Genomic DNA, 27,800 nt, shown 5'->3' on the forward strand with positions numbered 1-27,800 from the left:
ATTACAACCTCTTCATTTAGGCACCTACAGAAACTGTCTGCAAAGTCGTTCAAAATGTCAAATATCAGAAGAGGTGTTGCAGGCGCAGGCGCACAATCTGTGCTCGTGTTTGCTACCATCCACCCCGACCCCGAGTGTTTGCGGCGATAAACCTCTCAGGCGCTCTTGTTAATATCCTTCCTGCCAAATTATGCTGGCTACTCGCAAAATTGCATGTTAACTATTTCTGTACCTATCACATTTCTGGCAAATAAATTTACATTTCTATTTAGTGATATATTAAATTAAATATGTTGTACAAACACAAATCGCACAGGGAGATATAAGACATGTGTAGACGTATGTACTCGTATGTGCAACATACGCAACAAAAAGTCATAAAACCTTTTAATGCCAAGGAAACTGTTTTCTGATAAATAAAGTCGGCCACCCAACTCACCGCGCTACCGACACCTGTACGTATCATCTTGTATCGTGCACCAGATAACTTATCAGCGCTGTTCTTTTCTCCACTTACCAAGCGTTCGCCTGAAATGAAAACCAATTAAATCCGATCTCTACCTACTCACACATAGTAGTAAGAAATCAACAAGCGCGGTTAAACCAGTAAAGTGTGGTCTTCACTTACGTTTAGTTATTAGAGATCTAAAGGCACAGTTATACTGGATGATGGTCTCGAAGACTGAAATTAGGTAGGCTATAGTAATGCTTAGTCAGCATCAGCAGAGCGCGCGATCGTCAGTGTCGCAAGCGCCATGTCGCCGTGCGACGCAAGCGGACCACGATCGGCGCCCGCGCAGCCACGGTACGACATGTTCTTTGAATAAATATCTTTGGATCTGTTGATCGGTCCCAAGTGTCAAGTGATCAGCTAGATGTGCAGACCCGTGATAACATCAATAATTAATATTTATTTGTACTCACTTTCGCTACAATCATTGAATTAAAGTTTTTAGTGGCTTTGTTGGATCAACAAGTGATAATAATTATAATAAATCTCACCACCTGTGACCAAAATTATATTTTTGTGACTAGGTTGCTACTGACCATGGATGATTAGATCTTTCTTATGGTGTTATCTTCTGAAGCCTGGTGCTGGAGGTGCCTTAATGTTCGCCTCCGTTTTATTGTAAAGTAGGAGCAGGCTCCAATTTCACCACGGTGACAGGTGCGACAATTGTAAAACATCACTGTTGCTGACGTCACAGGCATCCATGGGCCACGGTTACCGCTTACCATCGGGCGGGCCGTATTCCTGTTTGCCACCATCATTGTTTTATTAAAAAAAACTTTATTATATCGGAAAAAAACAGATATTTCTCTTGCTAAGTTTATGACAATTGTCACAAGAAACACTACAATTGTCACGAAATTCCGACATATAACTCATTACCTGTCAAGAATTACCTACAATTCTTCTAAATCTTGACAATTGTCAGAAACGTCGCAAAAGAAATATCTGTTTATTTCCGATATAATAAAGTTTTTTTTAATAATACAATGATGGTGGCAAACAGGAATACGGCCCGCCCGATGGTAAGTGGTAACCGTAGCCCATGGATGCCTGTGACGTCAGCAACATCGATTTTACAATTGTCGCACCTGTCACCGTGGTGAAATTGGGGCCTGAATGAACGAAATTAACAGTGTATTTTATTGAAAGGTGTGCTAGTGTTTACAGCTTGGCTAGTGATGGGTAATTACCCGTTAATTAGAGTATCAGGTGACACCTCATCCGTCATTCACAACACATGATCGCTTCGCAGTTGAGGCTTAAGTAATAATTACTTATGGGTTTGAGCCTCTGCCGGTAATCTGTGCATCTTAAGTCATACAAGTCAATTTAATTTCGTTTCACTTGTGCAGAAAGAGAAGAGTCGTAGAATGTATTGGATCCCATACATTTCACGAATCTTCTCTTTCCGCACAGACTCTAACATGCAAATATCCCCAAGTGTTCCGCTACGCCTGAGTTGATTATATTCTTATTATTGTCTTCACGACACATGAATACAATATACAATCCATGACGGTTACGTGACTAATGGACGATGACGCTAAAGAATTCGCGCACAGTAGTTGTTGCCGATGTCACACTAAACTAAACTAAAGAATATATAATACCTACTACTTACTAGCTTATTACACACTACAAACTGCTTATGTTACCTAGGTACCTACTCCTATTCACTCCATGCTCTATAATGGGTAATTAATCAATCATTTAGCCAAGGGATGGTGACGCGTGACTATAGTAATAGTCTAACTACCTACTTCAAAAAAATATATTTTACGATGGATTATTTTAGAATGCAGTAAACATATTAGGTAGTTAGGTTTATGTTAACGACATTCCAAACGTCCAAACTCAAACTGTAACCATCAATTATTAAACCCAGAGAGAAGTGTTTTTAAATCTTCGTTATCTTATTTTACTTAATATCGAATCTTTAATTTGTACCTATCGAGGGATTCATACTCCGTCAAATATATCGTTGAATGGAATAGGTAGTTAAGTATGCTATCCATCATGGATATGGTGGGAAAAGCTCTTGAGTAGTTGACGGATCTCTTCTAGGGGGTAACTGCACAAAAGATCCCTATGGGTATCCGCAAGGGCCCCCGAAAACAATAAGATAAGATAAGATGCTATCCATCAATCGCTGTTCATTAAATACAGGAAAGAGGTATGGATTTTAAACATGTAGGTACATACATATTTGATATTACCTAATGCGAATGGCACATTCCTGCAAGTTTAACTAATATACTATTTTGCTCGCTTCAGTTTAAAAAGACTTTTCTAATTCAGGTCGAGGAATGCGAGCGCGGGCACGGACCCGCCCGGCGAGTCGGCGCTGGAGCGCGCGCTGGACTCGCTGGGCGCGTTCGGGCTCTACCAGCGCTACGCTGTCACGCTGTGGTCGCTGTCCGGCGTGCTGGCAGCTATGTACTCGCTTAACTACGTGTTCGTGGCGGACGCCGTGCCCTTCCGGTAACTAGCACCCGCCAGGCGGGTCCTGTGGTCTCGCTGTGTCTGTTCGGTGTGCTGACTATCACTTTGTACTCGCTCAACTACTTGTTCCACACAAATAAAATAGAACATAAAGTTCACAAGAGAAGAGACTTGACAACGCCAATGCACCAACAACAGCTTCCCATTGCGATGGTGCGCAGTGCGCAGCGCATGCGCACAAACACTCCCATTTACTCACTCATGTATTATCTTTGAAAAGAACAAGAAAATTCGTGTTTTACCAAACATTTAGAGCGATCCTCGATTGCCGGCTACTGAGAGTAGGTACCTATTGAGTTTTCCACGAATACCTAGGATATAGTCGTCTAGACCATTACTTTGCTGTTTCCTCTGAAAAACATAAGTTCATAACTAGGTAGATTGTAAATTACCATAGCCAGTAATTACCAGAAATATTCTGCCTGTAGAGTCTACACCTCACTTGGGTTAACCCTTCTTATCAGATCAACAATAAAATAATTAATTTACCTATAGTATTTATCATTAATTTGCCATATCCGCCAGACATGCTAATTATGATAATAAACTTATGATTGCATGACACTTTCATAGCGAAGAAATCCAAAGTATCGAAATCAACTGTGTTTAAAACCACCTTAACAACTCACACCCATGTAGGACATGTAGGTATTAGGGTAAGTAAATATAATATATTTACAATATACATAAGTATAAGCGTTCCGCCTAAGTCCATAGCAGTTAACCTATTTATATTATAGTTATTTTACTACCCCTTTGTTCACGTAGGTACTGTTTGTTTAACTACTACAGGAGTTTGACTAGTTTCGCATTCCGAAAGTGATTGTTGTTCATCGGTGATGCACTGATGTCATTTTCACAAACAACTCTTTTAACATTTCACGCTGGAAACAATCATATTGGAGTAAGTGTGAATCGTGTGATTCATGCATTTGTTTTCAATACGAAACAAACGCCGTATTAACTCTGGTATTAGTTTCAATTATTGTGAAGACTGCACGCTTGTTATCCCAATAATCTTATTCCCACTTAGGTACCTACTTATAATATCTGCAACGGATTAGGTACCTACAGAGAAATGCTTTGACAGCGTTTAGAATGCTGATATTATTTTCATCTTTATTTTATCGACTGCATAAAATAACTGTCATATCAGTTTAATTTAACTAAACATCATATTATATTATTTTTCTATTTCTGAAGAAATCGACTAGGAGATCATAATTTATCTTAAAGATCGGTAAACACAGAGGTGTTAAACATTACAGCGATTGATCATACTCTATCTTGATCTTATCGCTAGCATGTTTTAGTTTCAAACAAATGGAAATTGCATAATAATTAATAATATAAATCTCCATACAAAAATACAGAAAATGTAGCTTTTAAATGCACACATCTATACATAAATGCAATTGCATTTAGAATAACATAACTAGTAGTTAAGAGTTTGTAAAGTGAAGCGAGGACGAATTTATCGTTGATACGGTAACAACAACAACCAAGCGGGTATTTTCGCATAGATACAGATTGGTGTCCTTTTATCTGCCTGGGTTTATCCACCTTTTAGTTAGAGACTTGCTTAAGTTTAAACTACAAGGAAAGCTAAAAGCTGGTGTGAACGAATATGTCGATTAACTTTACAAATATTGTTTAACTGAAGACTGTTGTTTTCTATGACAGCTGCCTGGTCCCAGAATGCGAGAGCGACGGCCTGTCAGAGCTGGCGCCAGAGTTGCTACCTTTAGACTCCTGCGTTCGCTACCGCCCCCTCAACGAGACCGTCTCCTCCTGTCTCCGTGAGGACTACCATGAGACGGACACCGTCGCCTGCTCCGCCTTCGTTTATAATAACCAGGACACGACCTTCGCTGAGGTTAGTGACACCGTTCCCGGTGATCTCTGATGATCTCTGCTTCTGATTTCTCCAATAACGTATCAATCTCCCATCCATTCTGCTTGCGCTAGAACTGCAATGACAACGACGCAATAACTTGGCTCAGTCCTTGTCGATAACTCTATGAGAACCACCTCATATGATGTTAGAATTGAATACCTATCAAAATAATTAGAACGGTTACGGAACGGCTAAGTAAGATTCAGTAGATACATTTCACTAAAGCGAATACAAACGCAGAGTAGACAATCAACGTATCGACGACGACGAATATTTAGATTTCAAGCATTATAATAAAAGATATGGTTGGTGGTCTCTTCTTAGCACCGCTCGTTCCATAGCAGGGTAGTAACTATTAGCAACCGTACCTATCCCGTGATTATATAATTATTTTCTATCAATCCACTGCTGGACATAGGTCCCATTCCCATGTCACAGCACTGAACTTGATCTTCAGCTATCTTTAATACCTAGTCCCAGTAGTCCCCGTTCGCTGCCTTAAGTATAGGATATCCTCACCATGTTACAGGGCGTCATGCACTGTTTGTGGCAACACGCGGTCCCCACTCAACAACCATCTGCCTCCAAGGCCATCGGCTTCCAGTTTGATAATTCGCAAAGTTATGTCAATAATAAAATTACATTGATGTAGCCCAAATGGTGTTCGAAAGAATGACGTGTTCACACGAACGTCTTCAGCAGCGGAGTTGAAACAGTCGCCGTGGTCGAAACCGGCCGGGAGAGTATATATGTTTGTTCCGCAGTTCGACCTGGCGTGCCGCGAGTGGATGCGCACGCTGGTGGGATCGGTGCGCAACTCCGCGCTGCCCGTCGCGCTGCTGCTGACCGGCTACCTGTCCGACTCGTGAGTATACCCATCTGTTCAATTCAGTGGTGCATTGGAATTAGTGGATTATAAGCAATCGTTGCAGTAGAACTAGCAGCACTTTAGCGCAGATATATTTTTCATTCAAAGTCATTATCCCTGATTTGACTGATTTACTAAACTGTGATTTCGCTTTTCTAATAATAAAACCTGTCAAGTGCGAGTCGGACTCGCGCACGACGCGCATTACGCAAAAAACGGCAAAAAACGTTTGTTGTATGGGAGCCCTACTCAAATATTTATTTTATTCTGTTTTTAGTATTTGTTCTTATAGCGACAACAGAAATACATCATTTGTGAAAATTTCAACTGCCTAGCTATCACGGTTCATGAAATACAGCCTGGTGACAGACAGACAGACGGACAGACAGACGGACAGACAGACAGACAGGGATCTATAATGTATCTGGTTTTCTCATGGAATTGGGATTCAGACTACGATTACTTGCACACCCTATATACCCTATACACCCTAATAAATGTCTTCCTAACCTATCACGATTCCAACTGTTTATAGATACGGGCGTCGCACGGCGTTCTGCGTGTTCGGCGCGTGCGCCGGTGTCCTCGGCCTGGTGAAGGCCTTCTCTTACAACTACGTCATGTACGTCGTCATGGAGTGGCTCGAGGCGGCGTTGGGCTACGGGTTCAACTCTGCCGCCTACGTAATGGGTACGTCTGTCTGTCTGCTGGAACTCGTAATCTGTAGCTGCGTCATAAAAATGTCTTGCTACACTCTTGTCAGAAGAATCACCTGCTCTACATACATCTCCTATATAAATTACGCAAATTGTTTTTCCAAAACTTTTGACAAACATCAACCATTGAGAAAACGTTCTTTAAAACAATGAGTAAACATATGGTATGGTAATAAGAAAATCATTTTATATTTTAGGTTTTTCATAAGTGGTGCCTATGGATAAGTTCATTTGCATAGGTAGCCACAGGCTTAAATAACGATTATGAATATTATGTACGTATTACGATATGATAATCGTATTATCTCTACTTGTGGGTACTTAGCTATAGATATGACTGTCTGGCTGATTATCTACTGTGTTTTAATTTTCAAGTACTTATCCTCCTTTTCATGGAGATATTAGGTAGGTACTACTCATTTATGATTTTCAAAGTCATAGTTTAATCACAGTGGTGGAGTTGGCCCGCCCCTCGCTCCGTACAGCGTTCGCGGCGGCGACGGGCGTGGCGTACGGCGTGGGCGGCGTGCTGCTGGCGCTGGCGTCGCGCCGCGTGGCGTACTGGCGCCATCTGCTGCTCATCATCCACGCGCCGGCTTTGTTACTGCCGCTCTACTGGCTGTTGGGGGACGAGAGCGCGAGGTGGCTGCATGCAAGGGGGCACCGTGATAGAGCGGAGGCGGTTATACGGAAGGCAGCTAGGTGGAACAAGGTAGAGGCCATGCTTCTAATGTATGCAGGGTTATCATGACATTGTACACATGCAGAAGGTGGGTGGGTTGGTGGTAGAAGCTACTGCCTTTGGTCTGCTTGGAGATGTGCGCTGGTTGTGTATCATGCCATCTTGTCGTGATTGTGATTGGATCCAGAAGCATATGTGTACCTATTGTATTTAAAACTAGCTGTGCCCGCGGCTCCGCCCGCGTGGAATTCGGTCTGTGTCAGTAAGCGGCTAATTACTAATTCTAATTTCTCTCCCTGTCCCCTGGAGGCGGAACTTGAAGTCAAGTTGACAGATGGATATGCTAGAGGACTGCAGTCCAGATAAAATATTTTACAATTAGGTACCACTAAATAAAACTACACTCCAAAATCAATAGTTTTTTTCGCCCTTAAGTACCTATTCAAATTTTACACGTGATTTAAACGACAGAGTAGTAGATGTATATCGGACGATACAGTAAGGTATACGCGCGCGAGCGAAAGCGAAGCGGCCTGCCTGGCTAGAGCGCCACTCACTGTGGTCTTCTTCAGACTCCTGAGGAAGACCACGTGTCCCTTGTAACCTCAATGCGTTGCGAGACTTTCGCGAATCATTGGATATTTTTCTGGAAGGCATGGTAATGCGTATTAAATGCGAGTCCCAAAAAAACGCGAGCGAAGCGAGCGCAAAAATTTTTCGATATAAAAACGCAATTTGATAGACAGTTGTACATTTTTACTTTTAGAATGGAAATCAGTCACATCATTTTATCACGAAAATTGACAGTGCTGCAGCAGTAACACTGCAACAGAGTAATGCTGCTGCAGTCGCCATATATTAGAAAGTGATTAAAAACGCGAGCGAAGCGAGCGCGAAAATTTTTCGATATAAAAACGCAATTTGATAGACCGTTGTACATTTTTACTTTTAGTATGGAAATCAGTCACATCATTATATCACGAAAACTGACCGTGCTACAGCAGTAATATTGCAACAGAGTAATGCTGCCGCAGTCGCCATATTTTAGAAAGTGCTAGAAAACGCGAGCGAAGCGAGCGTTAACTTTTTTCGATATAAAAACGCAATTTGTTGGACAGTTAGACAGTTGTACATTTGGACTTTTAGTATGGAAGTCAGTCACATCATTTTGTCACGAAAATTGACAGTGCTGCAGAAGCAACGTTGCAATAGAGTAATGCTGCTGCAGTCGCCATATCTTAGAAAGTTATTGAGAACGCGAGCGAAGCGAGCGCGAACATTTTTTGATATATTATTAATTTATTAAATCAACATAATTATTCAATTATTTTTGTTGATATCCGTACGTGTCTTCTAAACTTAGAGTTAATTTGGCAAAATCTTTCCTCGGTGGCTTATTCATGTCACAACGTATTAAATTCAGCGCCATCTGTTAGTTTACCAGGGTACTCAATAGTGGTAGCACGTGATGCGCGTTCAAATAAACAGACAAACAGATAAACAGACAAACAGACAAAAATTCTAAAAACTTTTGGAACGTGTTCTGTTATCGATTCTAAGTATCCCCAGCCAACTTTTTTTCAAATATCTTCCATGTACAGACTTTCGACCGTCTTCAGCTTTATTATATGTATAGATGAAGATAAAATTAATAATATTTATTTATTATATTGAATAACATCTAATAGATGTTGACAGTAACATCCATCCTTTAAATAGAAGCGCTAATGATGCCGTTTTACTTTTAAAACATAATTTGTTTCGAATAATATGTACACTATAACACTTTAAACTCTCGCGTTTTGTACACATATTTAATTACACAAACGGGTCTACCGTCACGGGGCGTCCGGGGGTTGGGACGTCAGTCTTTCCGTGACCACAGCTGGTGCAACTCAGCTGAAACGTCGGAATTAAAGGTAAAAACAATGAAATTATATCGCGGTAGACCCGTTTATGTAATTAAATATGTAATATGTACACTGTCTTGTCTTCCAGGTGACTCTGGACGAGAGCCTTATGAGCGAGGTGGCCAAAGAGAATATCACCGAAGAGAAGAAGCCAGAAGGAAACCCGTGGCTGGCGCTCCTGCGGTCCCGCGTGCTGCTCGCCCGCTTCGGCGTGTGTTGCTGGTGCTGGGTCGCTACTGCCTTCGTGTACTACGGTCTCACCATCAACTCCGTGAACCTAGCGGGGGATAAGGTGAGGACAAGAGCGTATTTAATTCTGACTATATCTGTCTCACTTTAACTATATGGACTCGTCGCGTCTGGACGAGAGCCTTAGTGGTAAGGCTACTTGTGGCACTTGCTTTCTTTATTGCCAGCCATGGTACTTTCCGACAAGCTTAGCGAATTTACAATCATAGCCTCACTAAGGGTACTAAGGTGATGACGATGACGGAGAGAAATGGTGATGAATATTATAATTCTAATATTGAACTTTCAGCACGTGAACTTTGCGCTCAACATGGCGATGGAGATCGTGGCGTCCCTGTTTCTGGTGATGGTGCTGGAGCGGTTCGGCAGGAAGTGGAGCATCTTTGCCGCTTTCCTCGTGTGCGGCGTCGTGTGCGTCACGCCTTTCTTCGTCTGTGAGTACCTGACGTGGCTTGGTCCTGGTGATGAAGAGCTCCAGCAAGAGGAGAAGAATCGTGGCTCCTCGTGTGTAGCGTTATTTGCGTGAAACCATTCTTTGTGTGTGAGTTACCTTATATAGGTACAGATAGTGTTCGAAACCAGTGTCGCCAAGTGAAGTAGTTATACTCATACTCATAGGTAAATAATAAATCTAGACATGGTCCTTCGAGCCGAATTTTTCGTTTCGTTTTTACTTACATATATGTTTCAGCTCACGTGGGCACCGGCCTGGGGCTGTTCATGGTGGGCAAGTTGACGATCACGTTCGCGTTCAACGCGCTGTACGTGTTCACGGCCGAGCTGTTCCCGACGGCGACTCGATCCTCGGCCTTGGCTGCGTGTTCCCTGGTCGGGAGACTAGGCTCCGTGCTGGCGCCACAGACGCCCCTACTGGTGAGACAAACTGACGATCACATTCGCGTGTCCAACGCGCTGTACGTGTTAACAGCCGAGAAATTCCCCACTGCGTCTCGCTCCTAGGCGTTGGCTCCGTGCTGGCGCCATACGCCGCTGCTGGTAAACTCTCACTCCCATTGACAACCAGGTTGTAGACAGCTACTTACCATTCTGGTACTATTTTTAACGCCCATTTTTCTGAGATCGATTTAAAATCCCGAGAGTTTGTATCTATATTTTTAACCGTTCAGTTAGGTAATTACACTTTACTCCTCATCCTAAATGATTTATAATTGAGTCGTACTTGCCTGTTTTATTGCAGCTATCCGTAAGTGATTTTATTTTACCCTATTGTGCTGATCCTTTTGATCACTTCTTTCCTCTTCTAGAATCCTTAACATTAACTAAACCACCCTCAGATAAATCTAATATCTTGGCGCCCTTAGCATACTTTAACTGTTTTTCTTGAGCCTCTACAAGATTTTGACATATGGGTGCAGGTCTTAATAGGGTGAATCAACTTTTTCTTGTCAATCAACGGAGTGATTCTTGAGGAAGGTTTAGGTGTATAATTTGTTAAGGTTCTACCCTTGCGAAGCCGGGGCGGGTCGCTAGTAACTAATAAAGGATGATAAACTCTAGAACGGTCCGGGGCCGAAGGCGGCCGACACTTCGTTTTCTACGACGGATAATAGGTAATCACATGATGCTTTCTAACTATAGAAAACGAGGGGTCGCATACCTCGGCCTGGAACCGGACTGTTATAGCGTGATCATCCTTAAGTCTAAAGCTCTTTTTTCGCAACGTATTTTCCGTGGTCTCGCAGAGCAAGTACGTCCAAGCGCTCCTCTACGGCGTGTGCTCTTTGCTGGCGGCGCTGGCGTTGCTCGCAACGCCGGAGACGCGCCGCGCGCGCCTGCCCGCCGCCGTCGCCGCCGCTGAACGGTTGCGCGCGCCGCCGCCACCCGTACCGCCGCCACCGCCGCCGCCGCAACCCCGCGTGCTCACTGCCGACACGTGATGTCCGTGCACCGTGTTCACTGCTGCGGACGCCTTCCGCTACCTGGTCAGTGACGCAACGAATAGGTATGTACTTACTACGCAGCGTCGCGCACACCCCTGGGGGCCTAGCCAAGATGGCAATCGTTGATAGATTACTTTTCGTTTGGCGTTTATCGATAAACCATTGGAACAATGTATCGGGATGACAGATGCTACGAAAAGTCACGTGACAGTTTCCAGACATTATTTAAGTTTCTATTAGCGTGTTACATCGACGATTGTCATCTTGGCTAGGTCCTGTAAAACGAAAGCAAGAATATGTAAAAGCATACTGAAATATACTCAATTTTTAAATCCTCGTCGCCAATGAAATATACTCAATATATAATATTCATGCATGTATTTTGTATACCGGGTGTGGCCTGTAACATGAGCAAAAAATTAAACTGTAGGCTGTACTCCTCATACTGACCAACATTTGTTCAGCGACTTTTAAAAATAACTTGTGGTTTGATTTTTAATACACTTTAAAGTTTATTCTAAGACGCAATGTATTGCGAATTTTGTTATGTTTAAGGCGTGACAAGCAACGTCAATCACAATGATATGGCGTGGCGATGGCGTCCATTGAAGTTAATATTTATTTTGTATGAAAAATAGGGACTCTAAATACTTCATAATTTTTAAAAGTTGTTGAACAAAAGAGTCACCGTTTGAGGAGTACAATCTATGTTTTAATTATTTGCTCGTGTTACAGGCCACACCCGGTATACATTTGTTTGACAATCATAAGAATAATGACATTGAATTTAAATGTTATAAAACCAAAGAGCTAAAAGGAGGCCAGACATACCTCCGCGAAAGCATATTTTAAAGAACTGGGTATATTGACTCTGCCGTCAATAGTGATTCTACAAGTCGCTATTTACGTGTATACCAACCTGACGCAATATAAGAAACGCGCAGACTCAGCCCCCACGCTACGGAACCCGAATCAACTTCTCCCGGTAAAACGTAGACTGGCAAGGTCCAATAAGCTGACCCACATAATGGGTCCAACTGTCTACAACAGGTTGCCGGAGGCAGTCACCTCGTCACCGTCGCTGCAATGTTTTAAAGCTAGACTGAAGGCTTGGCTTCTCGAACACACATTCTACACCTATGACGAATTTTTGAATGTTGAGCTTTAGTGAAGTTACCCGAATATGAATTTAATTTTGATTGTTATTGATTTTTACGAATGTACACTTATATAGTACTTATTTTGAATAATTATACAATCTATTATATAAAAATGACATGGAATATTATAAATATTGTGAATAAATAATATGAATATGAATATCCACTGTATCCAATGAGGGTATACCAACAACAAGCAAAAGGGTATACCTTTCGTACAAATTATACCCATTTTCAATTGCTATAGCAATATTCATTTCTAAACTACTAAACATTTACTTCACTGTTAGCATGGCAAACGCTGTGATGTAATGATTATTAAATGTACTTAGTGTAAGTACTTACTGCCATATTTTGTATGTGTGTGTGTGGGTATGCGGCGGATTTGTATTAGCAAGGTGTATGAAGTGTACACCCTATAGGTAGTTGTACATGATCCTACCGACTGCGCCATGCAACATGTAGTATAGGGAACACTTCCATCAAACGACAACATCGACCAATCACTGTTTGTTTATTCTTACATAGAGACAGCTGTAGACCTTATTACAAAATGCAAATCCGCTGCATACCCACATACATATATAATATGACACTTACTATATAGTCGTCTAGTATTCAACTAGACTTATGAGTATTATCCATTTATGCATGATTGTTAAGTAAATTTACTAAAAGCACGATTTTGTTATTAAGGGTTTCTTTGCTCAAGTAAAATAACATAAATATTTTAGTAGTAACTCTTTATTGTAAGACTTCCTATCCTTTATTCCAATTTTGTAATCTGGTTCTATTGTAAATATAATATAAGTATTTCAAAATAAAAATATTACTTATGTATTTCTAGGCGATACAAAAATCATAACAAAATATTCGTTGTTTTATTTATTCGGCTTTCGCACGCATACTCGAGACCAACGGCGTATTCAGATTTTTCGAAAAGATAAAAATAGATTTTTATCAGTACATCCCTCCAGCACCACTTAGACTAACTGAAATTGATATTATATTTTTCATATTTAAAACATGCCTCTAAGGTCGTGATTGAGGTGTGCATTTCCGGTAGAATCGTAAAAAGATGAACTCTACATAATTATGAGTCTACACTTTACTTTGTATGGTACCAAACTAACTCTACGCTAGAATTTAGTTTAGCATCAGGGATACTGTCAGAGCGCGGCGCGGCGCGCTCATTCTTTCTTCCGTGGGTACTGCATGACGATAGCTAGCCATACACGTACGGATTTGCCCGCCGGATCTGCCAGAAAGATGTGTCTGACGGGCACATCCCGATCCGTTGGTTTTTAGCACGGACAGCGGACAGACATCCGGCGGACAAATCTGTGTCTATTTCTCGCCACACATTGTCGGATGTGCCCGTCAGACACATCTTTCAGGCAGATCCGGCGGGCAAATCCGTTACGTGTATGGCTAGGTAATCACAATCCCGAGATATAAGCGCGAATATAAAATAAATTAAATATAAATATCAGGTACCTACCCACCTACAAACAATATTTAGATTAAAACACATCATACACACATATTATGTGCTGTATTTTATCGGTTATCACTTTACCTGCCATCAACTATTTAATTTATTAATGTAATATATATACAAGTAGGTAACAATACGGTGTGTAAATCCGATACGGGCAATAAATTAAACCAGATATATACGAGACATAACATGACATGACATTAACACACATTGACAAAACAAGCGTTGACAGTTACTTTAAAAAGCTCGTATCTCGTAACTTCTGTGGTGCATTACATAATTACATATTATATTGCGGGCCGAATGTACAGTTAACTGCTCAAAAAGAACCCTGTTAATTTAATTGTATTTCCAAAGCAAAATTTGTCTCAATATACTTGTTAGGTCCTAAGCTAACCACCATTTAAATATTCGCCCGTATTGGATTTACACACAGTAGGTAGGTATACTTATTCTAGTAAAACACTCTAAAATCATCACACTTGATACTTGTTGTTAACAGATTATTTACAGTCTCATATATGTACCATTATTATATAAAATCGGTACCTACTTATACCTACGTATACGATTTACTAAGGTATCACATGTGGTTCCTGATGGCAATAAGTTTAGTCATGTCGTACCTATATACTTACCTACACTTAATTATACGTAGTTATAGTTATATATATATATGTTATACTAGGTATTAGGTACCTACGTCCTGAACCTGAACCGACAGCAAACTGCGGCAATATCTAGTTCGACCATGCAACATGCAACATGCAACATATGCAACATGTGAATAGTGATCAATTCTTATAAATTCTATCGTTTACCGGACCTTACCTTATTTCACGCATATGGACAGAGAAGGGAGAAAGTAATTAATATTATTATGTTTACTTTATGTATTTGGAATTCTTTTTTGCCATATACAGCCCATATAACCATTCCATCAGTCGCAGAATCACAAAGTGGTAACTAAATGTCAGATGTGTCGTAACAGAGTCCACACAATGTGTCTAGAATTGTTTCGAAACAAAGTGTCGTCGCCGTGTCTACACTTTTCCGTAACAAGGTGTCGACACATTTGTGTGCACTTTGCGTGCGGTTTGCGACTAAATCTGACAGCAAATTTGTGACAGCAAATGTCAATATAAAATACCTCTTGAAAACCAAGGTTTGTCAAACTACTATTAGTGTCTCGTGTGCTCGTAATTCTAGTAAGTCATCATGGGCAATGCAAATGATAATAATCGACCGAAACCATATAAACACCCAACACCCGTCAACCTTTTACAGAAAAGTTTTTAAAGAAATTCAATAAGCTACTTAGGTCAGGCAACGAATGCTCCAAAAGTTGTAGAGGGAAATGCTCGGAACACAATTTTTGACTCCGTAACTCGGTTTGACAAGTTAGGAGGTGAACATATCAAAAGTCCCCGGCCGTAGCCCTTGAGCGGGGGGGAGAGAGGGGGCTTTGAAGGTCCCATTTTCCCGTTTTTCGATTATATCTCGGAAACTATGCATCTCAGCGACATGGCCACTTATACAAGATGAAAGTTAATTTAATTTGTTACAAGTTTATTTAATCAATTTTTTCGATATGTTGAATAGTTTTTGAGATATCCGTTCTTAAAAGTTTATTTAGGGCTCTCAATTTTATCTGGGGTGCTGAATCCATTTTTTAAGATATCACATTGACACCATTCCACAAAATAAAAATAAATCTTTTTAGGGTTCCGTACCTCAAAAGGAAAAAACGGAACCCTTATAGGATCACTCGTGCGTCTGTATGTATGTCCGTCTGAATACACAAAATAGTTCTTTACCTATAGATGACAGGAAAACCTATTAGAAATGTGCAGTCAAGCGCGAGTCGGACTTAATGTACGGAACCCTTAATACGCGAGTCCGACTCACACTTGGCCGGTTTTTTTGAAACTCTTCTTGACGCTTAACCGCTGAACCGATTTCGTTGAAATTTGGTATAGAAATAGTTTGCGTCCCGGAACAGGACATAGGATAGATCTTATAACCAAAATCATCTTTTGAAGGTGTGAAAAGTGGCGTGGAAATTTGTACGGGAAATCAATAACCGCTGAACCGATTTATATGAAATTTGGGATGGTCTACATCTTTGATTTAGTTAAAAATGATGAAAAAACATGACTTCAAACCTAAACTTAAACAGTATTAACTTCAAGAAGTCAATTCTGAATTCCCCCCTTACACCTCATTTCACACCTTTAAAGGATGATTTTTGAGATAACTTATTATATCCTGTCTCGGGACTCAAAATATATGTGTACCAAATTTAAATTAAAACTGTTCAGCAGTTTAAGCGTGAAGAGGAGTTTAAAAGAAAGTATTTTAATAAGTTTATATGTTTTTACTTCGGAATGGTGTCAATGTGATACCTTAACTAAATTTGGTACTGCGAATTTATACGAAAACGATACCAAACATGGCCTCGTAGCTTTACTGTTGTAGAAGTCAAAATAAAATTGAGAGCCCTAAATTCTTATTACTTGACCAAACTTGTGTAGAAGGAAAAGGTAAAATAAAAGTCTTATATAAGACACAAATATATATTTTTTTTGCGTTACTATTTCATTCATCAAATATAAACATACCTTGATTATACTATTCTAGTGAGATCCTCATAGATAAACAAAAACATTTACTTAAAAAATTACAAGGTCGAAATGTCACGGAACTTGTGAGAGTAATATGTGAAAAATAAGTAAGTAAGTAAGTAAAGTAAGTAAATACACTTTATTGCACCACAAAGAAAAAAATACAAAAACAGATTTACAGTGTAAATAAAGGTAGCAACAGGCGGTCTTATCGCTGTAAGCGATCTCTTCCAGACAACCTTGGGGTAGCAAAAACTTTTATGACAAAAAAAAATCTGGACACAATTTAAGAATCACCCAATTGCGTCGAGGAATCATCTGTATTTTTGCTTGTTTCATTACCTCCTCGCTTCTTTTTTGTCCTTTGTATTCTGTAGCAATTTGTTAGATCTGAAAATAAAGATAACTTGCGTCGTCACGGATGTCGATTTATAGGTTTTAGGGAGTGCAGAATTCGAAAACGATGATCATTTTATAATCCAAGATGGCGGCTACGTATTTTGTCATAAAAGTGGAATCCAAAATAGTCATCATTTTCGAAATCTGCGCCCCCTAAAACCTATAAAACGACACCCATGACGACTTTTATGGCATAGTGCATGGCCGCCATTTTGGATTCCAAAATGGTCATCATTTTCAAAATTGGAGCCCCCTAAAACGTATAAAACGACATCTATGACGACTTTTATGACACAGTGCATGGCCGCCATTTCGGATTCCAAAATGGTCATTATTTTCGAAATCGGCACTCCCTAAAACCTATATATCGACACCCATCTCGACTTTTATGACAAAGTGTTTTGCTACCATCTGCATGCAAGACATTTCTATTATTTTTACGTACAAAAATGGCCCCCTGTCAACTATCAATCGAGATTTAATCGATAATTTATTCGATTAATATTCAGATTAATTCAATTTCAATCTATGTTAGGTCGACTAAACTAATCGCGATTAAAATTAGAAAATTAACTTTTTTTATTCCATTAATTAGTCGAATAAACAGTTAATCGATTAATGCCCATCTCTGACCACGGCATTTTTACACTTTGAGAATATCTGAAAACAAATCAACACAAGGAGCCATTTTGCAAATCCAGTAACATACCAGTAACTTTGTTATTACTTTTGACAGCGCGTGTCATGTGTCAACACAGAGTCGACACAAAGTCGAAACATTGCAACTACTTTGTGACTGCAATATTTCTCAGCCTTAAACCATATTTATACATCATAATTAACAAGTTTCGTAGTATGTAAAGCGTTATTTCTGTTATTTAAGTATAGTATACGCATCGAAGTACTAAAAATGCTTCAAATAATATAGTTATGAACACAGGCACTGAGAAGTAAACAATTTCATTTCCGGCTAAACTAAAACAATGTGGTGGCGCGTTGATTATATTACACTTAGTTTATCAAATCACTCGAGCAGTTTAATTCCCCATAATAATTGAAGTCCTATTGTAATATAAATGCAAACAATATATAATTACGTCTTGTAATCCGTTTTAGAGATGGCGTATTAATGTCACTTATTTTTATTTAAGTATTTTTCCATCTGACAGTTTCCATTTGACAGGAACAAAATGAACGAATGAACGAATGATTTTGGCATAAAGTAGTCGCAAACCCGAAACAATGTGTGCACACGGCGACCACACTTTATGTCACTTTGTGTCATGTGTCGACCCTTCCCCATTTCTGGTAACTGTGTCGACACGGCGACGACTCTGCGACTGGAATTGTGACCGAAACAGACGGTGTCGACACAAGATGTGTCAACACCGCGTCGTAACGGCGACTGGAAATGGTTGTATGGGAGCTAAGCTAATGAACAAACAAAAATAAATCAATGTGCGCAATAACCGTAAATATCAAAATAATTTCAATCTTGATGTTATATTCGACCGTTTACAGTAATTTGCTGAATTCTCTATTGCCGTGCCGCTGGGCGCCCTCGATAAACATTATGCATAAAATATGAACCGAGATACCCTGCCTCTCCTAACTACATTACGAAAGAAGACATATTTATAATTAGTTAATTAGTTAAAACATCTGTTGGCACGATAATATTTATTTATTGTGAACCTTTTTCCACTGCCTATACTCATTTTTTGAGCAACGAGTACTTTGTCAACAAATGCCGAATACATAATCGTCATTATGTTATCAAACATGCATATTTTCCTGCTCAGTAAGCTGCTAACAAACCACAATTAAATACGATAAGTAGAGTTTCCCATAATAGGAAAAGTGCGCGTTGTAAAGGCTGCCATCTTGTGGCGAAAACACAAATTTGACAGTGTCACTTTACACTTTTGCTTTACACTAATGTCACTAATCAGTGCTGCCTTCTTAGTGTAGTAAATGAAGCAAGTTGTTGTATGGAGACCAAAGAATATAATACTCACTAGGATGGAGACCCATGCATTAAATTTCTCAGTCGATGAAATTTTGCTTGGTTATTGTATAGTATGAGCCGAAACTAACATATAAATATCCAAAAAAAACACTCCTAAATTAGGTATTTATACGTAAAACTACAAATCTGTTTATATATTGAACTGAGTAATTCCTCCGTCCAAAATTATTTTACCAAATAAGTTATTTGTATCAGTATACTGAAAACAGTATCAGTATGTAATACTAGAAAAAAATCTAAAACTTTTGTCAAACATGAGAATACTTTTTTGTCGCTCATTTTCATCGGAAAATTGCTCTGTAATTTTTTTCTTCTTATATGATCTTAGAATATAATTTGGCGTAGTAGGTAAGAAAAAAAAATGCATACCCAAATTTATGTATTTTAGAACTATTAAAAACTGAGAGTGGAAAATTTCTCAGCCTGATTTCTTTTTAAATATGTACTAAGTAGTCACGTATACACTTAAATCCAAAATATCCAAAAGAAATATCATCCCTTGTACACCCCGCTCCCTACACACAGCTCCCGATATGTTTAGTGTTTAATACGCTCGTTATTTTTTGGATGTTTTTATAGTTGAATAGAAAGACAACTGTGAACTTAATTCAGTAAATAAAATGGATAGAGAAATTTTCCACAGCGAGTAAAAAGGCAATTACTGAAAATAGTACAGTTACATGGTAATTTTTTTAGATTTTCATTTGTAGGTATAAAACTGCAATAAAATGGCATTCCAGTGGAAAAATTTGACAGAGCAATTTTCCGGTCCAAGACACGCCAAAAAATTATATTTTATTAATATTGGTATTTCTGCTGGGATTTTTTTTTGATATTTCATATATTGTTGCAATACATACATGAATATGCCCGGTGAAGAAAGTTTCAACGGAGCATTTTTCCGTAAAAAGATATTAACGATTTAAGACTTTAGGTATTTACTTTAATTCTATTATTATTATTATTTGGAAATTTATACAACACTTTTTATTTATTGATACTTATCATACTGTAAAGTTTTTTCTGGCTGAGGAATTACTGCGGGGTCCACTACCTTTATTTACTACACTCTCTTGGATATTGAAGGTTCTGCCATTTTGTGGGCTAAATGGAAAACTTGGCATTTACACTTAACGCCAATAAATAGGAGAGTACTCGTATATAGGAGGGTGCAGCGCCCTAAATGCACGCTCCCTATCGTAACGTATACTGTTTAATTTTTGTTTTTTCGTAAACTTAATGACTCGGAAAAAAGCATTAGCTACCGGACTAGAATAGTCCCAGCTACAATAGTATCACTCTTTGAACTTCTCTGTTACATCTGGTATCCCTTCGGCAAGCGGCGTGTTGCCGCGCGCCGGTGTCACGAGTCCGGGTCCTTGTTGCCGTTGAGCGGCTGCAACGGGAGCTGCGGCGGCGGCGCGGACGGCGCGGACGGCGCGGACGGCGCGGACGGCTGGAGCCGGCCGTACAGCGCGCGGAGCCCCGCGAGCGTGGCGAGGGTGAGGCCGGCGGTGGTGCCGAACGCCGCGTCGGGCCCGTGCCGCGCGTACAGCAGCGCCACGCACGCCGGGCCCAGCGCGCGCGCCACGCATCCCGCGCCCGTCAGGACGCCCTGCCACACGCCCTGACCAAATGGAAGCGGGAAACTCATTTAGACGGTGCGAGAACTCGCGTGCGATTCGTGATTCATTACCAGTAGCCGGTGGCGGATTTGCCCTAAGGCACAGGCTAGTGTTTACTACAGGGTTCGGGGCCTAGGGCGGCCGACACTGCAAATCCGCCACCGGCAGGAGCAGTGCTAGATGAAGGAAGCTTCTACGGTTACCGGACTGAGGCTAATAAGCTATAGTTCTATTATAAAACATACTACAGCTCTAAAAACCGAAACAACATAATATATAAAGTAGACATTAATGGTTTTTCCGTTACCTGCGGCCTGGGCCCCAGCACCTTGGAGAATATCGTCTGTATAAGCGTCACGCCCAGCGGGTACCCGATGGAGACCGCCGTGTATCCGAGCAGGAACTGCGGCACGGTGAGCGCGCGCGAGGTCTCGCACCAGGGCTGGCGGAGCGCCGGGCAGCCGCCGCCCGCCTCCGTGCTGTTGCGCGGCGCCGGCGGCGGCGGGCCCGGGCCCCAGGGGATGCACAGCACCGAGGCCAGCCCCACCAGCAGGAAGCCGCCCCAGAGCAGGACCGCCCTGGAATCGTATGCAGATCGTTAGCGAAACTCAGAGTATATCAAACATCAAGTGGATCTGATCCACCAACAATAAACTCCTCTTGCCTCTTGATGGTTATATGGTCTATTGCGATTTCCCAACGATACAGAATATTAAAAAAAGGATGGTGAAGATTCAATAGGAACTACCAACTGCAGCATATTGGTTGGTGATTGTGACCTCCTTTCAAAATTTCCAAATATTTTCCATAGCAAGGTCACCTCTATCACAGTGCCTTTGTATAATAACTATAGAGGCGAACGCAGCACCTTAGGCATTGATCTCCGGTTAACGCCAATTGCTGCTTAATTTTTTACCTTCTACAGAAATTTTGCTGTCTTTCTATATCAAGAGAAGGTCAAACCCTAAATAGTACTAGCAATACTGACCGCTCCTGAAAGAGTTTAGTGAGCGGCGTTATGAGCGCGAACGTGGCGCACGCCAACACCGCTCCCGCCGACATGAGGGCGCCCATGTACTTGAGCGCCTGCGCCTTGGACCACGCGAACTGGTCCATGGTCAGCGGGGTGGCGAGGGTCTCGAGCAGCACGAAGCTGAAGTTGAGCACGAAGAACGCGAACACCAGCGTCCAGCTGCTCACGCGGTCCGGCCGCAGCGCCTTCAGCGCCTCCGCCTCTGAAATCACCAAGGAGAGATTGTTAAAAAACGTTGTTTGGTTTGAAGGTACCGCTTTGGCAGACTGTTTACACGCTATTATGAGGAAAATACTTCAGATCCTATCTGTTTCCAATCCAACCCTAGAAAGAAGCTAACCCAAGAAAAACTTGTAAAAATTGACAATTCACTAACCGAATCCCTTCCCATGAGCCAATATAGCTTCTCTCACCGCCATCTTCCTCTCCATGAAGCGATTAGACAGTAACAGCACTAGGTTTAGGCGCTCCGAGCGCAGTATTAAACCACGGACGGAGTGTAAGTACATGTATGTAGAAACACTCACCAGATCCCTTCCCATGAGCCAGCATGGCTTCTCTCGCCGCTATCTTCCTCTCCTTGAAGCTACACGGCAGTAACAGCGCTAGATTCAATGCTCCGAGGGCAGCGTTCAGCCACGCCGGCGCAGTATACATATCGAGGCGCGGGCGCAGGTCGAGCTCGCCGATCGGCGCGTACGGCGCGCCTGCACCCAGCGGCGCCGCCACGGCCTGCAGCGCCGGACCCACCACGAAACCTAACACCTGGAGCGTGAAATAGAATTGAATATAGATATAGATGCCGTTTTTGTGAATATATCAACCGTATATAAAAAAACATAAAGAATAAATAGTGGACTAGAAAATATTTATTTGTTGACAAGCACCACCACTCCTTCGTAGGAAGAAAATCACTCTTTCGTAGGAGTGCCCGTATAGTCATCGTTGTAACGAAGTAGCGTCGCATTATCAAACCCAAGGCTCTTGGTATTTGCTCTTACCAAAAAGAATAGATGGTATAGAGGGGTCCTGTCATTGTAAATTTTGTAGTCACTGTAAATTTACTGCCATCTATCGACACACGACTAAAACTCAAAATGAAAACGTATAAAGTTATCAAAAAATTTATATATATGGATAAATGATTTTATTATTTTTATATCATTTTGATCCATGTTCATTCACTGATATCTATGTGTTAAAATTGTTAAATATGAAACAGTGTCGTTACGCCATCTAGCCGAGGATAGGCTAAAGGTGTGTGCGCCATCTATTCGAGAATGACTTTTGCTTGAATTCCGAGGCACGTTTTTTCCTTAGACTTTATTCGTCTTATACGAAGTTACATATGTCTTTGCTCTTACTTAGAAATTTTCAACCTTCGCCTTTATTGCAAGCCTAATATCATGTACATAGGACTGACTCACCTGTGCTAGAGAAACGGCAGCCACAGCGCGAGTTCTCTCCGACACCGTGGTCGCGGCCGACAGGTAGGCGCGCGCCACCGCGATACTTGCTGAAACACATAGAGGGCTACACTGTCAGTGTGAACAATAGGGCGTCCATCATGGTTGACAGTATCTGTGATAGTATACTTACCTATGGAGTTTATACTCCTCTTATTGCTTATGCAACATTGCCAACAATCAAAAAGCCACGTATGCGGAAACAAAGCCATTATTATTATTTAGATTGTGTGATTGATGGAATCTGCAACTTTGTAGCTTTGTACAATTATAACCGCTCCTGCAGCCGAGGCATGTCATACGGACTTGCAGAGCTTATTTATGGATACTTGACGGATATGTGACGGATAATGAATTAGAGATTGGCATTGTGAGCACGGGTCTTTCGGCTACACAATCCACACGTTACGCGGGCACACGAACGTCTTCAGCAGCGGAGTTGAAACAGTCGCCGTGGTCGAAATCGGCCGGGAGAGTATATATATATACATATAGTCCGAGTATATATATATAGTCCCGCGACTTCGTCCGCGTGGAATCTTATCTTCAACATTTTACATCTTTAGTACTTATAATTTTCATATCCAAGCAATGTTGAAATTACTTTTCTTTTTTAGCAAGTTGTATGAAGTTTTAAGTCAAGTGGATTTTGATGTTGGTTGCTGAAATTACTTTTCTTGTATTCTAATAATAGGTACCTATGCCCTTATACAAAGATTCAAGTTCCGCACTCACAAAATATCTGATCTCCATACAAATTTTCAACCCCTTTTTCACTACCTTGGGGGATGAATTTTCTAAAACGCTGAAATCAGTTTTCTTGTATTTTAATTTAATACGTTTTTACAAAGTTTCAAGTTCCTAGCTTAAAATAAAATTTGCACCCGAAGACGAACTTCCATGCCCTTTTTAACCCCCGTTGAATTTCCAAAAACGTTGCAATCACTTTTTTTGTAATCGGCTATTATGCCTTTCTAAGAAGTTTCAAAGCATTTGTAATGGATTCAAATTTTCAACCCCTTTTTAACACTGTTAGGGGATGAATTTTACAAAACGCTGAAATTACATTTTTAATACAATTGCTCAAAAAGTTTAGTTTTTGTAGCTACAAATCGTGCGTAAAGTTAGATTTTTTTACACTAGTGCTAAAAAGTAATCTGATTGATACTTTTTAAATAAATTAGTATTATTCAAGACCCGCTTATAAATGACCCACCTGAACAACGAGCGATTGGGCATAAAGGAGTATTAAGCGAGACCCAATAGTATTACTTGAACAACGCGCGATTGAATGAAGCTGTCTTTCGTACACTGCACTTAAGAATATAAATGTAATTCTAATTAATTAGATATATATCAATATAAAGAAATAAAAAAAGATTCATGTTTTTTTACATAATTATACCTATGTTCTAAAATAATAATACAATTTCTCTTCAATTGGCATAATGCTGACAACAGAATCCACATTGAAAAAAAAAATGGCAATTAAAAGTAATTTTTTTTATTCCCTTCCCGCCTTTTTTATTCAACATTTATATATGTGATTTATGTTTGTAATTGCCATGAACGTATCATAAGTTATTAAATAAAAATGAGTGATTCAGACGATTTTGGAGTTAATTTAACGCCACCAGATATCAAAGCAAAGGCATCCGTTGCAAGTGACAGTATATTACCGGAAAAAAGCGAAAGCATTATACATTGCTGCCTATGGACATTTCGTCAACTGGAAACGGGAAAAGCAAACCGTATCATTCTCGGAAAACGTATTGTTGGCGTACTTTCTTGAATTATCTGAAAAATATCAGGCACCAACTATGTGGTCAAAATACTCAATGTTAAAAACAATGGTAAACAAAAAACAAAAAAGCGATGTAAATATAGGTAGTTACACACAATTGACTGCATTGTTGAAGAGAAAGTCGCAAGGATATCAAGCAAAAAAATCTAAAGTACTGACGGCAGATGATATTGAAAAATTCATCAACGATGCTCCGGATCACCAGTACTTGGCAACAAATAATTTAACAATGGTATTATTTTCGTAATTGGACTAAAAAATAATAAAACTGTCTCTTTTAACTACTGTGCTTTTTATTTCATTGTAGTTTTTTCGCAATTGTATTAAAAAACGTTGTTCGACACACGTGCTGAAGTGTCATTTTCACTCGTCCCGAGTCTTGACCCTCGCCTGTCGGCTCGGGTCAAGAAACCTCGGTACTCGTGCATAGTGACATACTTCTCGCACTTGTATCGAAAACTACTATTCCTGTCTTCTAATAATATCCCTAAATACAAAGATTCAAGTCCACCACTCGAAAAAAATTTTGATATCCATACAAACTTTCAATCCCTTTTTCACCACCTTAGGGGATGAATTTTCAAAAACGCTGAACTTAGTTTTCTTGTACATATTTTAATAATATATCTTTTTACGAAGTTTCAAATTCCTAGCTTAAAAGAAAACTTCAACCCCATACAAACTTTCAGCCCCTTTTTAACCCTGTTAGGGGATGAATTTTACAAAACGCTGAATTCACTTTTCCTGTCTTTTAATAATATCCCCAAATACAAAGATTCAAGTCCCGCGTTCGAAAAAAATATTGATATCCATACAAACTTTCAACCCCGTTTTCACCACCTTAGGGGATGAATTTTCAAAAACGCTGAAATTAGTTTTCTTGTATTTTAATTTAATACATTTTCGCAAAGTTTCAAGTACCTAGCTTAAAATAAATCTTGCACCCCAAGACGAACTTTCATCCCCTTTTTAACCCCCTTAGGGGTTGAATTTACAAAAACGTTGCAATCACTTTTTTTTCGTAATCAGCATGGTATAATAATATACTCCGCCGGGAACACCCAAATATTCCGAAATATGTTATTCCGACTTTCATAACCTCGATTTTCATAATCACGATTTTTTATACGTCCGAAATATCGAAATCACGACTTTGAAAACCACGAAAGAAGACGACTGCGCTATTTCCGAATACTTAAAATCCGATTGTCATATGAACGAAAGCTTAAAGTTCCGATTTTTTAAAAATCCGATTTTTTTTTTCCGAATTTGTCTATTCCGAAAAATCATTGACCGATCGGAAATAAAATAATTCGGAATTCAGAAGTTCGATCTTTTGTAAACTCGGAATAATGAAATTCGTGATTTTCAAAAGGGAAGTAATTAAATGGTCAGCCGTTTTTAAAATTGATCTGCAAAAAAAAATGCATTTAAATCATTTGGACATGCTAGAACTGCTACCTTTACAGAAACCAACTGCTACTAGAAAAGTGGCTTAGGTTAGAACTGCGACCTTTACGGAAACCAACTGCTACTAGAAAAGTGGGTTAAGTTAGTTCAGAACTGCGACCTTCACAGAAACCAACTGTTACCAGAAACGTGGGTTAGGTTAGGTTATAACTGCGTCCTTTACTGAAACCAACTGCTGCTAGAAAAGTGGGTTAGGTTAGGTTAGAACTGCGAGGGGTGCGGGATTGGTAGACCTCCTTGTGGTGCACCCTGGGAGGGGGAGGATAGCCGCTCAGTTGCGCGCTTGCTATTCTCCCTCTGCGAACTACCAGTCACAGAGTGGTTAGGCAGTCGAGTCTGCTCCTGCGTTGGCTTTAGTGCCGTGTTGTTGTGGATGGCTGCTCCCGGGATGCCTCAGCTAATCTGAGGTGTCAGGGGATGCAGCTGTTTTGGAGGTGGTGCATTTGCACGGTTTGTTGACGGGGCCCGGTTTAGGGCCAGCGGCCGCTTGGCGGCGTGGGATGGCGAGCCTTCAAGGTTTGCGGCGCGGCGGGTCTGGCGGTCACAGTCATGTGACTGCTGGGTTGGTTTCGGCCCCCAGTCGGGCAACCCGTAACCCGCACTGAGCGAGCCGGGGGCGCTGCTCATTGAGAGTAGCGCTGCGTGGAGAAAACCACTATAATAAATCCCCAATCCCAAGGTGAGCGGATCGTGCCGATGGGATGCATGGCTGGGGGGAGTCCAGTGCCTAGCGTGCGGGGGAGCTCACCCCCGAAAAAAAAGAGACAACGATGTGGAGTCATCGCATTAGAAAACATGAAGGTCGATTGCGAAAATAGTCCCCTGGCGGGTCTCCGAAAGGAGGAAGCCCGTCCGCTCACTTCGGTGGGCGGCTGCCCTTCGTATGCAGGGGTGGGCAACAATCGCCTCGTAGGCCGGCAGGGTGCCGGTCTTCGTGAACACAACCTTGGCTCAATGAAAACGGACTCTGATGCATTATGGAATCAGTATTTTGTCGAACGGGAGGTGAAGGACTGCGACCCGATGTCGCACTCCAACACCAATGAACTTTGCGTGAACGCGGGAGAGTGCTCAAATAATAATTTGGGTACACTGAGGCTGAGGGGTGGCGGTTCGCCGTCGCGAGACGAAAAGGGTCGTTCTGTCCGCGAATTGACCCCAAAAGAATCTACAGAAGCCGTGGCGGGGTTGCCAACGACGGTGATTCCCTCGGAGGGTGAAATTACGGAGCCCTCAACGAGTGCAGGGTTACGGAGTCGACTGAGGAGCCGGAGATCACTCCCAGACATCCGCATATCTTTAACCCGCTGTGACTCTCCAGCTCCGAAGAGCAGCTGCACGGGATCGGGTTATGCGACCACAAAGAAAAAAGAGACAGGAGCAAGTGTGAGCGAAAAAGAGGCGAATGTCGACGAACCTGATACTGGGAGCATAATACCTGTGCGCTCCG

The 27,800-nt window shown here is 41.0% G+C and overlaps 3 protein-coding genes across 3 annotated transcripts in view; 2 read left to right on the forward strand and 1 right to left on the reverse strand.

The window, feature by feature from the left end:
- Positions 1 to 743: 743 nt before the first annotated feature.
- Positions 744 to 11,358, forward strand: LOC134794429 (organic cation transporter protein-like). The gene is made up of 10 exons (XM_063766239.1): positions 744 to 805; positions 2,813 to 2,995; positions 4,700 to 4,892; positions 5,678 to 5,778; positions 6,317 to 6,471; positions 6,950 to 7,209; positions 9,178 to 9,381; positions 9,628 to 9,772; positions 10,030 to 10,211; positions 11,042 to 11,358. Exons 1-10 carry the CDS (start codon positions 756 to 758, stop codon positions 11,234 to 11,236), a joined length of 1,668 nt encoding a protein of 555 aa, XP_063622309.1. The 5' UTR covers positions 744 to 755; the 3' UTR covers positions 11,237 to 11,358.
- A 4,328-nt stretch (positions 11,359 to 15,686) lies between these two features.
- Positions 15,687 to 27,800, forward strand: part of LOC134794460 (uncharacterized) — an 88,637-nt gene continuing 76,523 nt past the window's right edge. Inside the window, exon 1 of the mRNA XM_063766277.1 lies at positions 15,687 to 15,697. The gene's annotated coding sequence lies outside the window, so the exon portion shown is untranslated. The remainder of the gene's footprint in view (positions 15,698 to 27,800) is intronic.
- LOC134794447 (major facilitator superfamily domain-containing protein 8) overlaps positions 20,237 to 27,800 on the reverse strand; it is a 74,229-nt gene continuing 66,665 nt past the window's right edge. The window contains exons 3-7 of the mRNA XM_063766262.1: positions 23,038 to 23,126; positions 22,138 to 22,375; positions 21,566 to 21,812; positions 20,885 to 21,155; positions 20,237 to 20,579 (exon numbers count right to left, since the gene is read on the reverse strand). Coding sequence (XP_063622332.1) covers positions 20,316 to 20,579; positions 20,885 to 21,155; positions 21,566 to 21,812; positions 22,138 to 22,375; positions 23,038 to 23,126 — 1,109 coding nt within the window. The 3' untranslated portion in view covers positions 20,237 to 20,315. The remainder of the gene's footprint in view (positions 20,580 to 20,884; positions 21,156 to 21,565; positions 21,813 to 22,137; positions 22,376 to 23,037; positions 23,127 to 27,800) is intronic.

This window comes from Cydia splendana, chromosome 10, assembly GCF_910591565.1.
Source record: "Cydia splendana chromosome 10, ilCydSple1.2, whole genome shotgun sequence".
In the NCBI taxonomy this organism is placed as follows: domain Eukaryota; kingdom Metazoa; phylum Arthropoda; class Insecta; order Lepidoptera; family Tortricidae; genus Cydia; species Cydia splendana.

Excerpts from the sequence above, each read along its gene's own strand:
- LOC134794429 (XM_063766239.1), top strand. The coding sequence starts at position 756 with ATGTCGCCGTGCGACGCAAGCGGACCACGATCGGCGCCCGCGCAGCCA. Across the intron at positions 5,779-6,316 it reads ACCGGCTACCTGTCCGACTC|ATACGGGCGTCGCACGGCGT; the intron begins GTGAGTATACCC and ends AACTGTTTATAG. Across the intron at positions 10,212-11,041 it reads CGCCACAGACGCCCCTACTG|AGCAAGTACGTCCAAGCGCT; the intron begins GTGAGACAAACT and ends GTGGTCTCGCAG.